This window comes from Fusarium fujikuroi, chromosome FFUJ_chr10 (assembly GCF_900079805.1).
Source record: "Fusarium fujikuroi IMI 58289 draft genome, chromosome FFUJ_chr10".
Classification (NCBI taxonomy): Eukaryota; Fungi; Ascomycota; class Sordariomycetes; order Hypocreales; family Nectriaceae; genus Fusarium; species Fusarium fujikuroi.
The window spans coordinates 2,256,263-2,273,059 of record NC_036631.1 but is presented as its reverse complement, the minus strand read 5'-3'; the positions used below and the strand labels follow the sequence as shown (position 1 = coordinate 2,273,059).

The 16,797-nt window shown below is 30.4% G+C and overlaps 2 protein-coding genes; both read right to left on the bottom strand.

Moving 5' to 3' along the window:
- Positions 1 to 509: 509 nt before the first annotated feature.
- Positions 510 to 1,649, bottom strand: FFUJ_11088 (uncharacterized protein; the record flags this gene model as incomplete). Its single annotated transcript, XM_023569946.1, has 1 exon — positions 510 to 1,649. The coding sequence occupies one exon, from the start codon at positions 1,647 to 1,649 to the stop codon at positions 510 to 512; it is 1,140 nt and encodes a 379-aa protein (XP_023437091.1).
- A 13,212-nt stretch (positions 1,650 to 14,861) lies between these two features.
- Positions 14,862 to 16,518, bottom strand: FFUJ_11087 (related to allantoate permease; the record flags this gene model as incomplete). XM_023569945.1 has 4 exons in its annotated part: positions 14,862 to 15,811; positions 15,862 to 16,122; positions 16,177 to 16,228; positions 16,279 to 16,518. The coding sequence occupies 4 exons, from the start codon at positions 16,516 to 16,518 to the stop codon at positions 14,862 to 14,864; spliced, it is 1,503 nt and encodes a 500-aa protein (XP_023437090.1).
- Positions 16,519 to 16,797: the final 279 nt, after the last annotated feature.

The window sequence follows — 16,797 nt, the reverse complement described above, 5'->3', positions numbered from 1 at the left end:
GGGGATGTAACAGCTTGTCTCATCGCAACAGCCCCATGACTTGCCGCCGCTAGGAGTACTGCAGGTGGATGGCGGAGCGCAGGCTGCTGTGTAGTCTTTCCAGGAATAAATGGCACCAGTTAGTCAGTCTGATTCCGTACTCCAGTCATATTTGCAGGTGCTTACCTGGGTTGTCAGAAAAGTAGCCGCAAATTTGTGCATCAGTAGTAGCTTTGAGTGCCTTCCCTTGGACAACGTCAGGTTCATGCATGTGAGTCGGGCTGTTTCCCCGCGGTCGAAGTCCTTCCATCTTGCCAGCTCTAGACGTGAAGCTGATCTGTATTGCGTCTTTTGGAACTATTTCTACTTTATTTATCTTATTATGTTTAGGGCGGACGGTGAAGACGGTATGACATCAACCTCCGATATTTGACGGCGGTCTCTTTAGACGTGAGATTATCTGTTAACCATAAAAGTTTAAAATCGTTTAGACTACGCGCTAGAGGACTTTTCAGATTTGAACTGTAATTCTATTGTGCTGTAACCTTTCTAACATGCTCCTCTATATTCGGTGGCAGCATGAGACCATACTCATCCTTAGCGTACCTGAAGCAAAATTTCACGAGGCCGAGACATGCATGTTGAGAGCCAACATGAGACCTTCCATTGTACTCTAATGCTTCCAGCTCATAGAAATAGGCCTCATTGACTTCAAAGAAATGATGTACCACTGCTTCCGTTGGCTTCTGGCTGTTCTTGAAGAATGCTGCCGCAACGCATATCTTAAGCACTGCCGCGCCTCCCTTTGTCTGCACAACCTTACTCTCATTTTTTGCTACAAGCTCTGGCTGTTTGGTTGCCTTGGGAGCCTTAGATTCCATGATCTCAGAGGCAGGAAGCCCATCAGTCTTCTGGCTCCTATACTCTGGAGCCTCGATGAGTTTAAGGTCGTACCGCGCCAACAGTTCATCAAAACGTTCCATGATGACAACGACAGGGAGACGCTGCGCACGGATCGCCTCTGTGATCTCCTCACGGTGCATCCGCAACTGCTCTTTCGCCGCAGTCTTATCCTCCATGGACGCGATGCCTTTCTCGGAGCAGAACTTTTGTTGCAGATATGCGATCAGCACTGCGACAGAGCGTGAGCGCCCGGATTTACAGTGGATCAAGATATTCCTCCCCTCGCTGCTATGCAGCTTGATGAAAGCATTAGTCTCGTCGAAGTGGTCGATGAGATTAGAGTTGGCATTGTCCTCGAGTGGAATGATGAGTGGATGCTTGACGACACTGCTCGTTAAGCCGTTCTGGTCAGGGTAGAACCTTTGCAGCCCGTAGGAAGCGTTATCCTCGTCCCATGCCAGCGAGTCCTTGGGATGAATAGCAATAACCGCTTGAATGCCATTCTTCGCAAGGGTATCTTCGTTGAGCGCATGGTTCATGCCCCCGATGAAAATGCTCCCGGGTCCCGTAAGGTCTGGGTGGACAATGCGGGACATATCCGTGATGTCATTCCGTGTCCATTCTCGGATCTCGTTCCAGAACTTGGCATGCAGAAAAGCGAGGTCGTCATGCGACGCAAGGTTGTCGAGTGCCTTGTACGTGGTCGGCTCATAGGAGGGGTTTTGCGCAAATAGCTCGCTCCACTCTGTTGACCGGGGTTGGTCCATCGTGATTAGAAAGGAACACGGATAAGGAGAATGGAAAAACGAGAGAAAAGATTGTCGATCCGAGAGAAGAGACTCGGATCTTCAGCTTACGCGTGAAGGTCACAGTCTTGGCGAATGTAAGCTTCACCGGCATTACTGCAGAGATGTAACCAGTGCCTCTAGATCGGGGACAGGACGTGTTGCGCGCTGATTGGTTCAAATGCTGCATTACTACGTGGAGTTGCTTCACCTCGCCTTAGTTCTTTTTTGTCTTGTTGTAGCAAGTTACAGAAGGCCAAATCGACATCTATGCCAAAATTCATCTTAAGGGATTTTTTTTACTCTATCCACCCTAATATAGCACTAAAGGCCCCTTTAGGCTTCTAGGCAATATAATATTATTATATTAAATATTATTACTATAATATAGCACTACAGACTAAGGCCTATATTAAGGGCTATAGCCCTCTCTCTTATATATACCCATATAAGCCCATAATATGCCATTTAAAGCTAAACTATCCACTTTTACTTTTATTATTATAGATTATACTAAATTTTGCCTTAAAACTGGCTATAGCTATAATAAACTTTATATAGAATTAAAGGCCCTTAAAAAAGCTAGTTTTTACCTATTCTATTAATAACCACTTATTAAAGCTATTAAGGTTATTAACCTTACTGTAAGTAGCCCCTTTAGGCCTAATTTAATAATAATTTAAACTAAATAAATATAACTAATTCTTATTATATATATTAATACTATTAATATAGCTACTAAAAGCCAGTAATATAATATTATAGTAATAAGCTATAAAAGTATAATTACTATTAAACTAAAGGCTATATTCTATATCGCTTTAGGATACCTTAAGGAAGTTATTTTAGGCATTTCTATACTAAAGTATAATAAAGAAGTTAAAAGTAAAAATATTAAAAGCAAGATTATAGCCCTATTAGTGTTATGACCTAACACAGTCTTACGTATGTGCACATGCACCCCTACTATTTCTCGCCAATTAGAAGCTACCTACCCTATAACAGTTAAACGCATGCCATTTAACCTACATAACGAATAATTACAAATAGAATTAAACTAACTATATTTGACTTATATATACTATAATATATATATACATTCCTTTAGCAGTAGATAGAACTTAGCTTATTAGCTATTAATAAAACTTCTTTATATTAATAAGCCTAATATACATTACTTAATTATTAAGAGATATAACACTAAGCCAAGCTTAGTATATATACCTTACATTTCTATAAATATAAACCTAATATAGACTAGTTTTTCTATTTAAAACTATAACCGTTATATATTAATAGCTCTTATTTAGTATATACTATATATATACTAAGCAATATTATACTGTTAAGATATCTAGTAATGCCAGCACCCTAGCACCTCCTTATACCAAAGCACTACCTAGTAACGCTAAAATAGCAGCTAAAGTTTAACAGCTTTATAATACTATCTATATCCTGCAGGCACAGATAAATGCATAATTAGCTGCAACCAACAAAAGAGGCAACTATAAATATTATAGAAAGGACCCTAGAGAAGCACTTAAGCTGCCTAAGCCAGAACCCTTCAAAGGACAGATAAGCGATATAATCCTATTCCTTACCTAAATAAAAGGTTACTTTTAATTATTTCTAAATAGACTAGATAGCCTAATAAAGAAACTACTATTTACTATATTACTAATCTAAAGAGATGCTAAAAATTGGTTTGAACCTATTATAAGGGATTACCTTAAGAATAAAGAAAACCTTTAGGATTAAGATACCTAGAATATCTTCAGAAATTAGGAAAATTTTAAATAAGCACTTAAAGATAATTTTGAAGTAGTTAATAAAGAACAATAAGTAGCAGCTAAATTGCTTGCGCTTTAACAGCATAAGTTATATACAGCCTATTTAGCTAAATTTTAATAGCTAGCCGCTAAAACTCAATAGGATAATAACTTACTTATAAAAATCTATTACTAAAGTCTAAAAGAAAAAGTTAAGGATAAACTATACTTAGCCAATAGGCCTAAAGACCTAACTATATATATTACTATAGCAGTTAAAATTAATAAATAATAGTATAAATACAAAAAAGAGAGAGCTAACTATAAAAGGGGAAACGATTTTAATCCTTACTACCCTAACTAACAATAAAATAATAATAACTAAGGTAACTCTTAAAACTAATAACAGCAATAAAAAAGTAACTAAAATAATACCTTATATAGATTATATAAAGGACTGATAACTCTAGGAGTTACCTAAATAGATAATAAAAATCGCAAATTATGCAATATATTTAAGTGTAAATATTATAACTATAAACAGTTTAGATATATAGTACGGCAATATCTATAACCTAGAAAGCTATAAGACCCTAATCACAATAAGCAAATATTAGGACTAACATAATAGCTTAAACCTTAAATAGCCGCATAAACCTAAATACTAGAAATAACCTAAAGTAATTATAAAATAAAGAATAAGCAAAAGAAAGATAACTTTAAATAGAATCTATACCTAGACAGCTTAATTAAAGAACTATAAGACCTATTTCTTAATTATAAGGATGTAATAGAAGCCAGTTATAAGATTAAAGGGAGATATATAGATAGTGCAGGCAATAAAGAATATAAAGAAAGAATTAAAAAATATTACTTTATAAAAAGAGAATAATAGAATAATAATTATGAATTCTAATAATAAGAAAATGAAAGAGTATAAGAAATAGCTAAAGCGCAATAAAATGTAAAAAAATAATAGGAAATAGAGAAACTATAAACACTAGGAGTCATCAGGAAAGGAAAAGCTATTATCCCTAATATAAAAGAGCTAGGCAAACTATCTAAACTGATAGATAACATCCCTATCAGGATGATGCTTTAAAGCAAGAAAGAATAATAGAAATAAGAAGTTAAAGCAGGAAACTAACTCTAATAGAAGAAATAATAAAGTTCCCGCAATATAGGATATAGAGGTAAGAATGCCAGAATGACCGCTTAGTACCTCTGCCACTAAGATAAATAGATTATATAGAAATAGGAAGAACCCTATAAAAAGAAAATCGATAAGGACAGTCTAAAGATTTATAATATATAAAAAGATATTTACATATAAGGAGCCAGGGAACATTAAGATATAGAAACAGGAAGCAAGGTCTATATTAAGGCTTACCACATTAATAACACTTTAAACCCACTACACCTAGAACCTATCTTTAATATATAAGATAATATATAAACACTACTAATATACCTTTAATACAGTAAAATAGCCTAGGTTTTATATAAAAACTATTAATATAAGTAATATAAGCTAGATAAAATAGATAATAACTGTTTTCCTATAACTATAAATAAAATATCTAATAATAAACCCTACCTAATAAATAAAATAGAAGGATATTTAGTATACCTTTAGTATAACTACCTTAAAGTAGTAGAACTTTAATTTAGTATAGCACTTTATAGAAAGATATATAAGATTAATAAATTAATATAAGAAATTAAAGAAAATATAAAGATTATTAAAGATGCAGAAAAAGAATTTAATAAAATTACCTAAGGAAAATATAAATATCTCTAAAAGGAACCCTTAATTAATAATACTAGCTTAGAAAACACTAAGGAAATTTAATATCAGTAAGAGGCAGATGGCTTACACCTAATATAAGATATTACATTAGGATAGAAATAACTAAGTAAACATAAGACCTTGGACGAGAAGTCAGAAGAAGAATACCGATAATAACTATTTAATAAAGAATTTCTTAATAACTGCCCTAATAAAAAAGGATATAATAATAGTGACTGTAAATAAACACACTAAGATGCATTAGGAAAAGTTATATGCTATTTATAACCGAGCTATAGATAAGCCAACGAACTGGATGAGAATAACTTAGACTAATAAATACGCTAGGACTATATAAAGATCCTATATTATAATGCCTAATACTAAAAGTTTAGATTAAGGGGAAATAGCTAAATGCTTAAATTAATTATAGAGCTAAATGAAATTTTATTAACCTAAAAATAGTTATATAGTTAAAACTATTATAAAGAAAGAAAAAGAAACCATACCTGCTAATTAATATAAAAGGATAACTATTTAATTATAATAACGGAATCATTAATTAAGAGATTAATTACCTTAAGGTCTTTATCTAAGGAAAAAATCAAGAAATAGACTTCAATATCCTTCCTCTAGATTAGGAAGTTAATATCCTTTTAGGTATTAATTAGCTATAAAAGAAGAACCTCTATATTAACTAAAAGACTGGTTAAATTACCTTTTCTAGTAATGCCAATAGAGATAATAGGATAATCATAATAAATAATAAGAGATCTTAAACCCTAACTGATAAAGACAGTATAGATATATATAAAGTAAAGAATTTACTACCTTTAATAGAAGTTAAGTATAAGTATATAAAAGGCAAGAAATGATAAAATTAATAGATCCTAGGGCTTTTTAGAATATAACTATATAGCCTAGATAAATAACTATAAATCTAAAAGGAACTTAAGAAGAAGGAACAGTAAGACTGACTTAAGAATATATTAGAAAAGTATTATATCTATAAAAGACTATTTAATAAAGAACTTAAAATAAAGATATTACAGTATAGCCACTAGGACTATAAAATATAGCTTAAATTAAAAGACTTACTATTCTAGAAGATTTATAACCTTAATGAAAAGAAATTAATAACTTTAAAGGAATATCTAGAAATAGAACTGGCAAAAGGAAATATTAGGATATCTATATTATTAGCAGGATTTTTAGTAATGTTTATTCCTAAGAAAAACGGGAAATTATAACTTATTATAGATTATAGAAAGTTAAATGCCCTTACTATTAAGGATAGGACTTTACTTCTGCTTATTATAGAACTTAAGGACTGCCTATAAGGAAAATAGATCTTTATTACTCTTAACCTAAAAGGAGCCTATAACCTGATTTACATTAAGAAAGGAGATAAATAGAAAATAGCATTTAGAACTAAATTTAGACTTTTTAAGTATTTAGTAATGCTATTTAGACTTACTAATATATTTATAACGTTTTAACAGATAATTAATAATATACTTTAATAGTACCTTAATATCTTTATAGTATATTACCTAGATAATATCTTAATTTTCTTAGATAATAAAGAAGAATATAAAAAATATATTTATAAGGTCTTAAAAGCCCTATAAGATGCTAACTTACTAGTTAAACTAAAGAAGAGTTACTTCTATATAAAAGAAGTAGATTTCTTAAGATATACTATTATACCTAGAGAAATTAAAATAGAATAAAAGAAAATCTTAGCAGTAATAAACTAGCCTATACCTAAAACAGTCAAGAAAGTCTAAAGCTTTTTAGGTTTCACTAACTACTATTAACAATTTATTAGAGATTTTAGTAGGATAGTGAATTTACTAATAGAACTTACTAAAAAGGACTAAAAGTTCATTTAGACACCAGATATCTAAAAATTATTTAAATAATTACAAGATGTAATCCTTAGCGAACCTATATTAGTTATATTTAACCCTAATAAGGAAATAGAACTTAAAACCGACTTATTAGATTTTATACTTAGAGGATAGATTGGTTAACGCGACAATTAAGGCAAGTTACATCCTATTGCATTCTACTTGCATAAGCTGCATAAAGTAGAACTTAATTACCCTATCTATAATAAAGAATTCCTAGTAATTGTTAATTATTTTAAGGAATTCTGACACTATCTTATAGAAAGTATATACTAGATTAAGATCTATACTAACCACTAGAACATTTTATACTTCATAATAACGCAAGAACTTAACCGATAATAGCTATATTACGCTAAATACCTATATAAATTCGATTTTATAATTATTTACTAAAAAGGGTTAGATAATAGAAGAGCAGATACAATTAGTAGAAGACCAGATTATAATACTGGTACAGTTAGGATAATAGAATAACTCCTAGAAAAGAATAATAAGGAAGAATACCAGTTTACCTAACTAATATAAATATTAGGATAGATATAAACTAAGGAAGTTAAAGAAATCCTAGGGAAACTAGAAGAATTTATATAGGAATTTTATAGTCATTTAGTATATAGATATTAAGGAGTAATAAAAACTTTAAAGAGACTTCTATAATATAGGTATAAGGTAAAAAGAATATTAGTCAATAAAGTGGTCAGATAATATAATATATATACACAAACTAAAGCATGACGATATAAACCTTATAGAGAACTATAACCACTTAAGGTTATAGAAGCACTATAGAGCTTAATTATAATAGATTTTATAATAAAGCTACCACTATTAGAAAAACCCTTAACTAATATCTTCTATAATAGTATTATAATTATTATAAATTAACTCATAAAGTTCTTAATCTACCTACCCTATAGAGAATTAATAGATATAGAAGTTATAACTTATATATTCTATAATAAAGTAGTAAGAAAATGCAGATTACCTAAAGAGATCTTAATAGATAGAGGTATAACCTTTATTAGTAAATTTTGGCAAGCACTAATAGCCTATATAAGAATTAACTATTAACTTACAATAGCCTTTAGACCTTAGACAGATAGACAGACAGAATAGATAAATTAGGTAATTAAGTAATACTTATAGTATTATATTAACTATAAATAGAACGATTAGGTTAAAAAACTACTATATGCCTAACTAGCCTATAATACTGCTTATAACAAAAGTATAAAGCTTATACTATTTAATACTAACTTTAGTTATATACTAATAGCATATTATAATGTATAATAGACTAAAATCGTTAATCTAGCAGCTATAATTAAAAGTGAGGACCTAAAGAATATATATAATAAACTATAAATAGAACTAGAATTTATTAATAAATGGATATAATAGTACTATAACCCTAAAAGGATAGCGGGGCTAACCTTTAAGAAGGGGGATATAGTATACCTATCTATAAAAAATATCACTATAAAACGACTAAGCTATAAACTTAATTTCAAGTATATCAGACCCTATAGAATTATCAGGAAGATTTTAAAAAACAACTATAAGCTAGACCTACCAATAAAGGTTAGACTTTATAAAATTTTCTATATTATATTACTTAAATTAGTAAATGATATAATTTACGTTAAAATTGGCAATAAGCTAGAAGAAATTAATAGACCAGAACTCTATAAAGTAAAAGCAATTAAGGAAATATAAATAAAAAACGGCAAGAGAGAATATCTAGTAAAATAGAAAAACTACTTAAAAAGTGAAAATATATAAGAGCCACTAAAATACCTTATTAATGCCTAGCAACTCCTAAAGAACTTCTATTAACCCTAAGGAAATAAGAATCTGGCATAAAACTTTAGTTAATAATACTATAATCTTCTAGGAGTTAGATATTATTAAGAGCTAAGGACTTAGCAGCCTAATAGTTAACAGACTCTTAATATTCTAATGCCTCTAACTTATCTAAATCTTCATAACTACAATAAATTATTTTAGCAGCCTTCTTATAAAGATACTTCTCTTAACAATACAGATGCTACAGTTAAGCCAGGGCCTCTTAAAGATCTGCCTTTACTTGCTCCTTCTATTTATCTATATAATCTTTTTTATGTAATATATATATAACTAGGAAGAATTAGTAAGAAAGAAGGGAAAGGAAAATTAAAATACATAAGCTTAAGAAGTAATGCCACTAAAATCATAATTAATATACTTTTTAAAGATATAAAAATCATACTGCTATTTACCCTTAAAAACCATATATTAAGGATAGTTGGCATAAAAATAAGCCAAACATCTAGGCATTTTAAAACCAAATTTATAGATTAAGTTAAAAATATCTTTATGACATTTAGAAGCTATTTTAAGACAGTTAGTATATTTAGAAATATAGCTAGATATATTATTAGTATAGAAAAAATATTTATAGAACTAAGTTTAAGATATACTTACAGTTCTATACTTAATTGCTTATAGGCCTTAAGGACAAGACCCTAAAGAGGGGAGAGATCGTATTATAACTTAATACAATCTTATGCATATATACATATACCCCTACTATTTCTTGCCAATTAGAAGCTACCTACCCTATAACAGTTAAACGCATACCATTTAACCTATATAATAAATAATTATAAATAAAGTCAAACTGATTACGTTTAACTTGTATATACTATAATATATATATATACTCCTTTAGCAGTAGATAGAACTTAGCTTATTAGCTATTAATAAAACTTCTTTATATTAATAAGCCTAATATGTATTACTTAATTATTAAGAGATATAATACTAAGCCAAGCTTAGTATATATGCCCTACGTTTCTGCAAACATAAACCTAATATGGACTAGTTTTCCTATTTAAAACCACAACCATCACAATTAGGCTCTATATTTTTATCTTATAATAAAATAATTTATTTTATTATATTAAGTTACTATAAAGAGTTCTTATTAATAAAGTAAAAGCTTATTAATAGCTATATTATTAATATATATTTAAATAGACCTATTATATATAGAGATACTATTTATAAGACCTTATAGCTAAAGGACTTTTTTAAGGCAGTAAGTATTACACTCTCTATAAGGGCTAAAGCTTTAGTTTCCCTTATACTTTTATACTTTAATATATAAGATAATTTAAAAGATAGTAATACCTTATAGCCTAATAAGCAGGCAATTAAGTAGGCAGAAACTAAAATACCTACTTTAAAGTATATAATAAAGATCAAAAGGGAAATAAAAAATAAAAAAAAACCTATATAAAATAAAAGGAAAGAGAATAATATTAAAGCTAAAATTAAGGTTAAAGTTAAGGCTAAAAAGATAAAAGGTAAAGAAAAGAGATAATATAAAGATTTAGATACATTTAAGGCATTTCTTTAATTTATAATATTAAATAAGGATTAAGGGGGTAAGGAGGATAAAGAGAAATAAAATTAGGAAAAAGCTAAAGGGCACCCTTTGCAATTAAAGGCCCTACTATAGAGGTTTAAGGAATAATATAAGGCTAGCTCTTAACCCTATAATTAATCTTATCCTAATTAATATTACCTTAAGTCTCTTAGTTAAGTAGCTATATATTAATATTATATACAGCTAAATAAGACTATATATAATTAATCCTACCTATAGGTATTTCTAGAAGACTAATAGCTAGCTATTCCCTGCTAAGTATATATACTTCTAATTATATCTATAGATATAAGTATATAGAGAGCTTTAAGTTCTTAGAGGTATCTTAGGGAAAGATCTGCCCTTTAAGAATCTTTTTATATATTGTAATTATATCCTAGGGCAAATATGCATTAAGATTAATATTATTATATTTAAAAAGCTCCTTAAAAGGCCATAATTAATTAAATAGTATTAAATAAGCATAACTCCTTATTTTACAAATCTCTAGCTAATAATATAAAACCCAAGGCTAACCAGAAAGAATATATAGCCTATTGCGCTATTTGCAAATATAATGCAAATTCTATATATATATAAATTTAGAGAGTTCTATATATATAATTAGCATAAAAAGATATAGAATAGTAATTTAATCTAAAATAGAATTAGTAGAGAAATGCCTATTAGCTATAATTCTTTTAAAATATTTCTATAAGCAGTTAGTATATATATATATATATATATATATATATATATATATACGCGACCAATGCCTTACTTAACTATCATTAAGTCAGTACCACTAACTCTTAATCTTTTTATTATATATACTTTTACTGTATATCTAATAATTATAAAATTATATCTATTAAGCCATAATAGCCTGTAGGGAGCTTTATGCTTATAAAAGGTAAAAATAAGCCCTAGCTATTATAAGAGTCTTATTATTATAATCTAATTAAATAATAAAAGGCATACTCTCTTAATTCTCTAAAATATAAAGGTATTACTTAAGTATACTTTATAATATATTGGCTAATATACTAACATATAGCTATATAATATACTATAAATATATATTAATTAATATATATATTTCAATCCCTTATGCCTTTAACTTATTATAAGTATTAATTAATTAAATAAAGTCAGGCCTAAATACTATCTATTTAATTTAACAGTATTATATTATATTCTATTAATTAGTTATATTTATAGGCATAAAGTCACAAAATACTTTATATAGTGCCTATTAACTTAAGGATAGCTATTTTTACTAAATATAAATATAGAGATATATCTAACCAAATAACTATAGCTTAATATTTAGTAAGGTATTATTTTTAAAAAAATAGCGCAATTTAATAAATTACTCCTCTTTCTGCTTAAAGGTCTAATGCCATAAAAGGCTAAGGCTTTATTATATTCTAATTAGCCCTCTATTAATTACTATAAAGCCTTCCTTTTATAACTAGAAAAGAATATTTTTATCCTTAAGAATATTTTTAAAAAAAAGCTCTTTAATATAATTTCATAATGCCTTAATATCTTCCATTTAGGCCTAAGTTATATTAAATATTATCTAATCTAACTGCTAAGTCTAAAGATATTAATATAATACTCTATAAGAGGTAGAAATATTAAACTTAATTAAAATACGCTATATAATATTATCTGCAGTTATTTAGTTATAATACTTCTATTATTTAATTTAAATACAAAAAGCATTAAGGTTAATAGAGAGGCGCCCTCTAGAGCTTATTATAAGGTTAAAAGAAAGATTAATATAATATAAGAAAATAAATTTATATTAAGGGGCTTAAAATAAGACTATAAAGAATAATATATAGCCTTACGCTACAGTATATAGCCCTAAAATACAGTATATAAATATACTATATTAACTATAGCTAATAATACTAAAAAAAATATTTAAAATTACTTATAATAAAGAACTATAAGGTACTATAAGGTGCTATAAAGTACTATAAAATCTATATATATATCTATTATAAATATAATTTAAAGATATAATTAATTAATAAAGCAAGTTAATAAAAATATTAAACTTTTACTATTAGGTATTATAATACTTTATATACCCTATAGTTATCTATAGTAGCCTATAATGCTCTATAGTGCTCTATATACCTATAATACTAGTTATAATTCATAACCTATAAGCCATATCCTTATAAAAATAAAGACCTAAAAACTAATTATAGGTAGCTAAAAGAAGTCAGTATTATTTTAAATAGTTATATATAAAATTAAAATACCTTATTTACTGCCCTTTACCTTTTTAGACTTAGACTTACCTTTACCTTTAGACTTCTTCTTCTTCTTCTTATAGTTAGTAACCTTATAGAAGAATTAAAAGAGTCTATAACACTCCTTTTTAATAAAATCCTTTAATATATCTATAAGGTCCTCTTTACTATTAGATAAAAAGCTACTATTACCACTAGTAATAGAAATAGCATTAAATATAGCCTTATACTTCTTAAGAGTTACTATTAAATAAGTCAGTATAGAGATATATAAGGCACTATAAGTATATACCCTTAATATAACTGCAATTCAGTCTTAAATAGTTCTAAAGGCAATTAGCGCAGCCCTTAAATAAAGCTATAATATAGTAATAAGTAAGAGCACTATTACTAGATATATACTTATTATATAGAAGCAATTTAGGCATTATAAATCTATATAGATAGTAAAGTATAGCATTAGCATTCTATAATAAGAATTTAAGTATATATTTAGCCTTAAGGTTTTTACCTTTCTTTTTATATAAAAAAAGTAAATTAAGCTCCTTAAAAAGCTATATAAATTAATATAATATAATATAAAATAGAAAGTAATTAAATATCTTACTTTATTTTTATTAAACTTTATATATATAAGGCCTTTATAGAAATAATTCTTTAATATATTTATATATACCTAAATAGTTAATTATAGGTTTATAGAAAGGCATTTAGCCTTATAATTAAAGGTAGAGATAGGAATCCTATTAACCTCTTTAGCTAAATACTTAAAAGTATAGTTACTAAAGTTATATTATAAAGCTTTCTTTATAGCTCTATAGTCTTTATTATTATTACATTTAAAGATATATAGCTAATATTTAAGTTACTCCTTTTTAATAATATAATCCTCTTTAAGAGCTTTATTATCTATTTCCTTCTTAATATAAGTAAGTATTTCTATAAGCTTATTATAATGCTACTTTAATTTAATATACTTTACTTTAAACTTCTTAGTAGTAATATAGGCTTTTTTAGCCTTCTTCTTTTAAGTAGTAATACAGTTAGCTTTAAGCTTCTTCTTAAAGGCAATATATTTCTCTTTAGCCTTCTTAATAGCAATATAATTAACTTTAGCCTTTTTAGTAGTAATACACTTAGCTTTAGCCTCCTCTATAGCAATACGCTTAGCTTTAACCTTCTCTATAAGATAGGCTTCTTTAGCTTTACAGGCTAAGCGCTCCCTTTTAGCCTTTACGGTTTTATAGAAAGGCATAATATTATAGAATTATATAGGTCTTTATAATATTTAGATAAGTCCTTTAATTAAATATTAGCCCTAAATTACTTATATAATGCATTAAAATATAAAAAATAAAAGATAAAAGAGATATAAAAATAAAGCCCTTAATTATATAACCTTAATTAATATAATATAAAGGTATAAAAAGGTATAAAGGTAAGGTAAAAGAAAGGTTAATATAGGCTAAAGCCTAGCACTTTAGTAATCTAGCTTTAGATATAAAATTAAAGGGGAAATATACTTTAAATTACTCTAAAGTAGAATAAAAATAAAGCTCTAAAGTATATAAATTTAATAAGGCATATATTAGGTTATAAAGGGCAATTATAAGTAAATATAATATACTAAAAGTAGGGATTTCTTACCTTATAAGGCATAATAGATTTAGGGAATAAAAATAAAGCTAAACTTAAGATTAATAATAACTATTATAAAATTACATAAAGCTATATAACCCTCTTAAGTAAGAGGCTATAATTAATTAAACCTATATTTACCTCGCTTATATTAAATTATAAGGAATATTAACTACAGCACCATACAGTATAGGGTCGGCCTACTAAGAGATGAATTTTGGCACAGATGTCGATTTGGCCTTCCGTACAAGTCAATTTTAAATGCGACGATAGGCAATTGCATACAATCAGTTGAGAAAAGCCAGAAGTGAATTTATCTAGTTATTTGATAACTGTTACCTAGTCACATCCTACAGGCGCTGACGTTCTAATTGACATGGTCACTAATGTAGATACATACTTATAACTCATGTTGCTGATCCTGCTGTTGAAGAGCTACTAGGTCTCGCTCGGCCTTGGTGACAGGCTCCTTGGGTAGAAGCCCAAAGTACCATGGCGCAACAATCGCGATAACGCATCCAAAGCCGCAGGTAGCCGTCAGAGTAGCAAACCCGACCAAGTGCTGTGGAGCGTTGGTGCTGGGCCACAAATAACTTCCGTAGATAATGGCCAGATGGCCAAATGAGTTGACAAGGGCAATAGAAATGGAGCGCTTCTGGTCGGGGAATGGGATCGACTCGCTGGTCCAGTTGAGCATGAGAGGGAGTCCGGTGTAGAGACCAGCGACAAGCAGGCACATCATGACATATTTGGCTATGGCAGAGTGAACTAAGGCTGAGATTATGCAAGCGACAGCCGCAAGTCCGTAAAGACCGCAGCTATGCCACCTTCTGTCTTGGAGCTTGTCTGAAGTCCAGGACAGAGCCAGCTGGCAGACAGCGCCGGTGATCCATATGGGGACAGTCATCCACTGCGCGGTAACCTTGGTATAGCCCATGGTCTTCAGGATAGTGGGAACAAAGTAAGAGATGGACATGCCGAGGATGATGATGCTGTATGCAATGAGAAAGAACCATGTCTTCCCATCAGTGACAACAGCCTTGAAGGCTTGCCACGAAGTCATACGACGTGTTGTGCTGCCGACACTGACCTGTCGATCGATGAGGATGCGAATCTGCGCGAGGCGGCGCTGGTCGGGGGAGAAGTAGCGCGCATTACTGGGATAGTCCGGTAGAAGAAAATATAGCCCGAAACCGCAAAACACAGTGAGTGCGCCTTCGACGATGAATAGCCAGCGCCAGCCGGGAATGCCCCGGACTCCTTCGAGACCTTTGACGATGGCACCGGCCATGATACCGCCTAAAGCTGGGGCGATGCAGCCAGAGGTGTAGAAGATACAGAACCGCTTGCCTTCTGTGTGTCAGTAAGCTGAAAAGATAACCGAGGTACATCACGCTTACCGATTTCCTTCTTGGTGTACCAGCACGTCAAAAGGTAGATGGCACCTGGAAAGAGACCTGCCTCGATGCAGCCAAGAAAGAAGCGTCCAGCGAGGAAGCCTTTGTAGTTCTTGGCTTGTGAGAGGGCAATGACGATGCAGCCCCAGACCCAGACGATGGTTGGGAGGTATATTGAGGGGCGGCACTTGTTCATGATCATGTTGGAGGGAACTTCACAGAGGAAGTAGCCGACGAAAAAGAGGTACACAAGGAGCGAGTAGTCTAGCGTCTGCGAGTCAGAAAAAATATAATTGGATATTGAAGCATGAGTCATACCGTTATCTTTCATGTTGAGACTCTCACTCATACCAGCGGCATTCGCATTCGCCTGTTTAAGTCAGTAACTATTGATCCGTCACTGTTGATGAATAGACTTACGATATTTCCACGATCCAGGTATGCAAGAACATACATCCACCATAAGCAAGGCAAAAGTGTAAAGTCGATCTTGCGAACAAGACGCCTTTCCTCAACTGTACCAGGGATATAGTTGGCCATCGCAATAGTGAGCTCTTCATCGTCAGCCAGTGCATCGCCAGGCTTGACGATCTCGCCATCTGCAAAGTCTTTAGAGACATGTTGCTGAGGGACGGACTTGCTTTCATTCTTAGACTCCATAGTGATCGTGATATAAGTTTACAGGAAGAAGGCTGGATGCATAGGGCGAAGGAGAATGGTCTGTCAGGGAACGTGAAGCATTATATCTGGAGAACCGGCAATCGGGATACTTTCCCGATCGCCGAATATCTTGCCGGATGGAACAACTCGCTTATTGCCCGGTTCATTCCTCCTCATGATAAGCATTGATTCGCTCCGCTCCATTCGTGCCAAGACTGGAGGATGACTCGTGAGGACAAGGAATCTTTGCACAGTGCGGAACTATAGTGCGGGGGTATT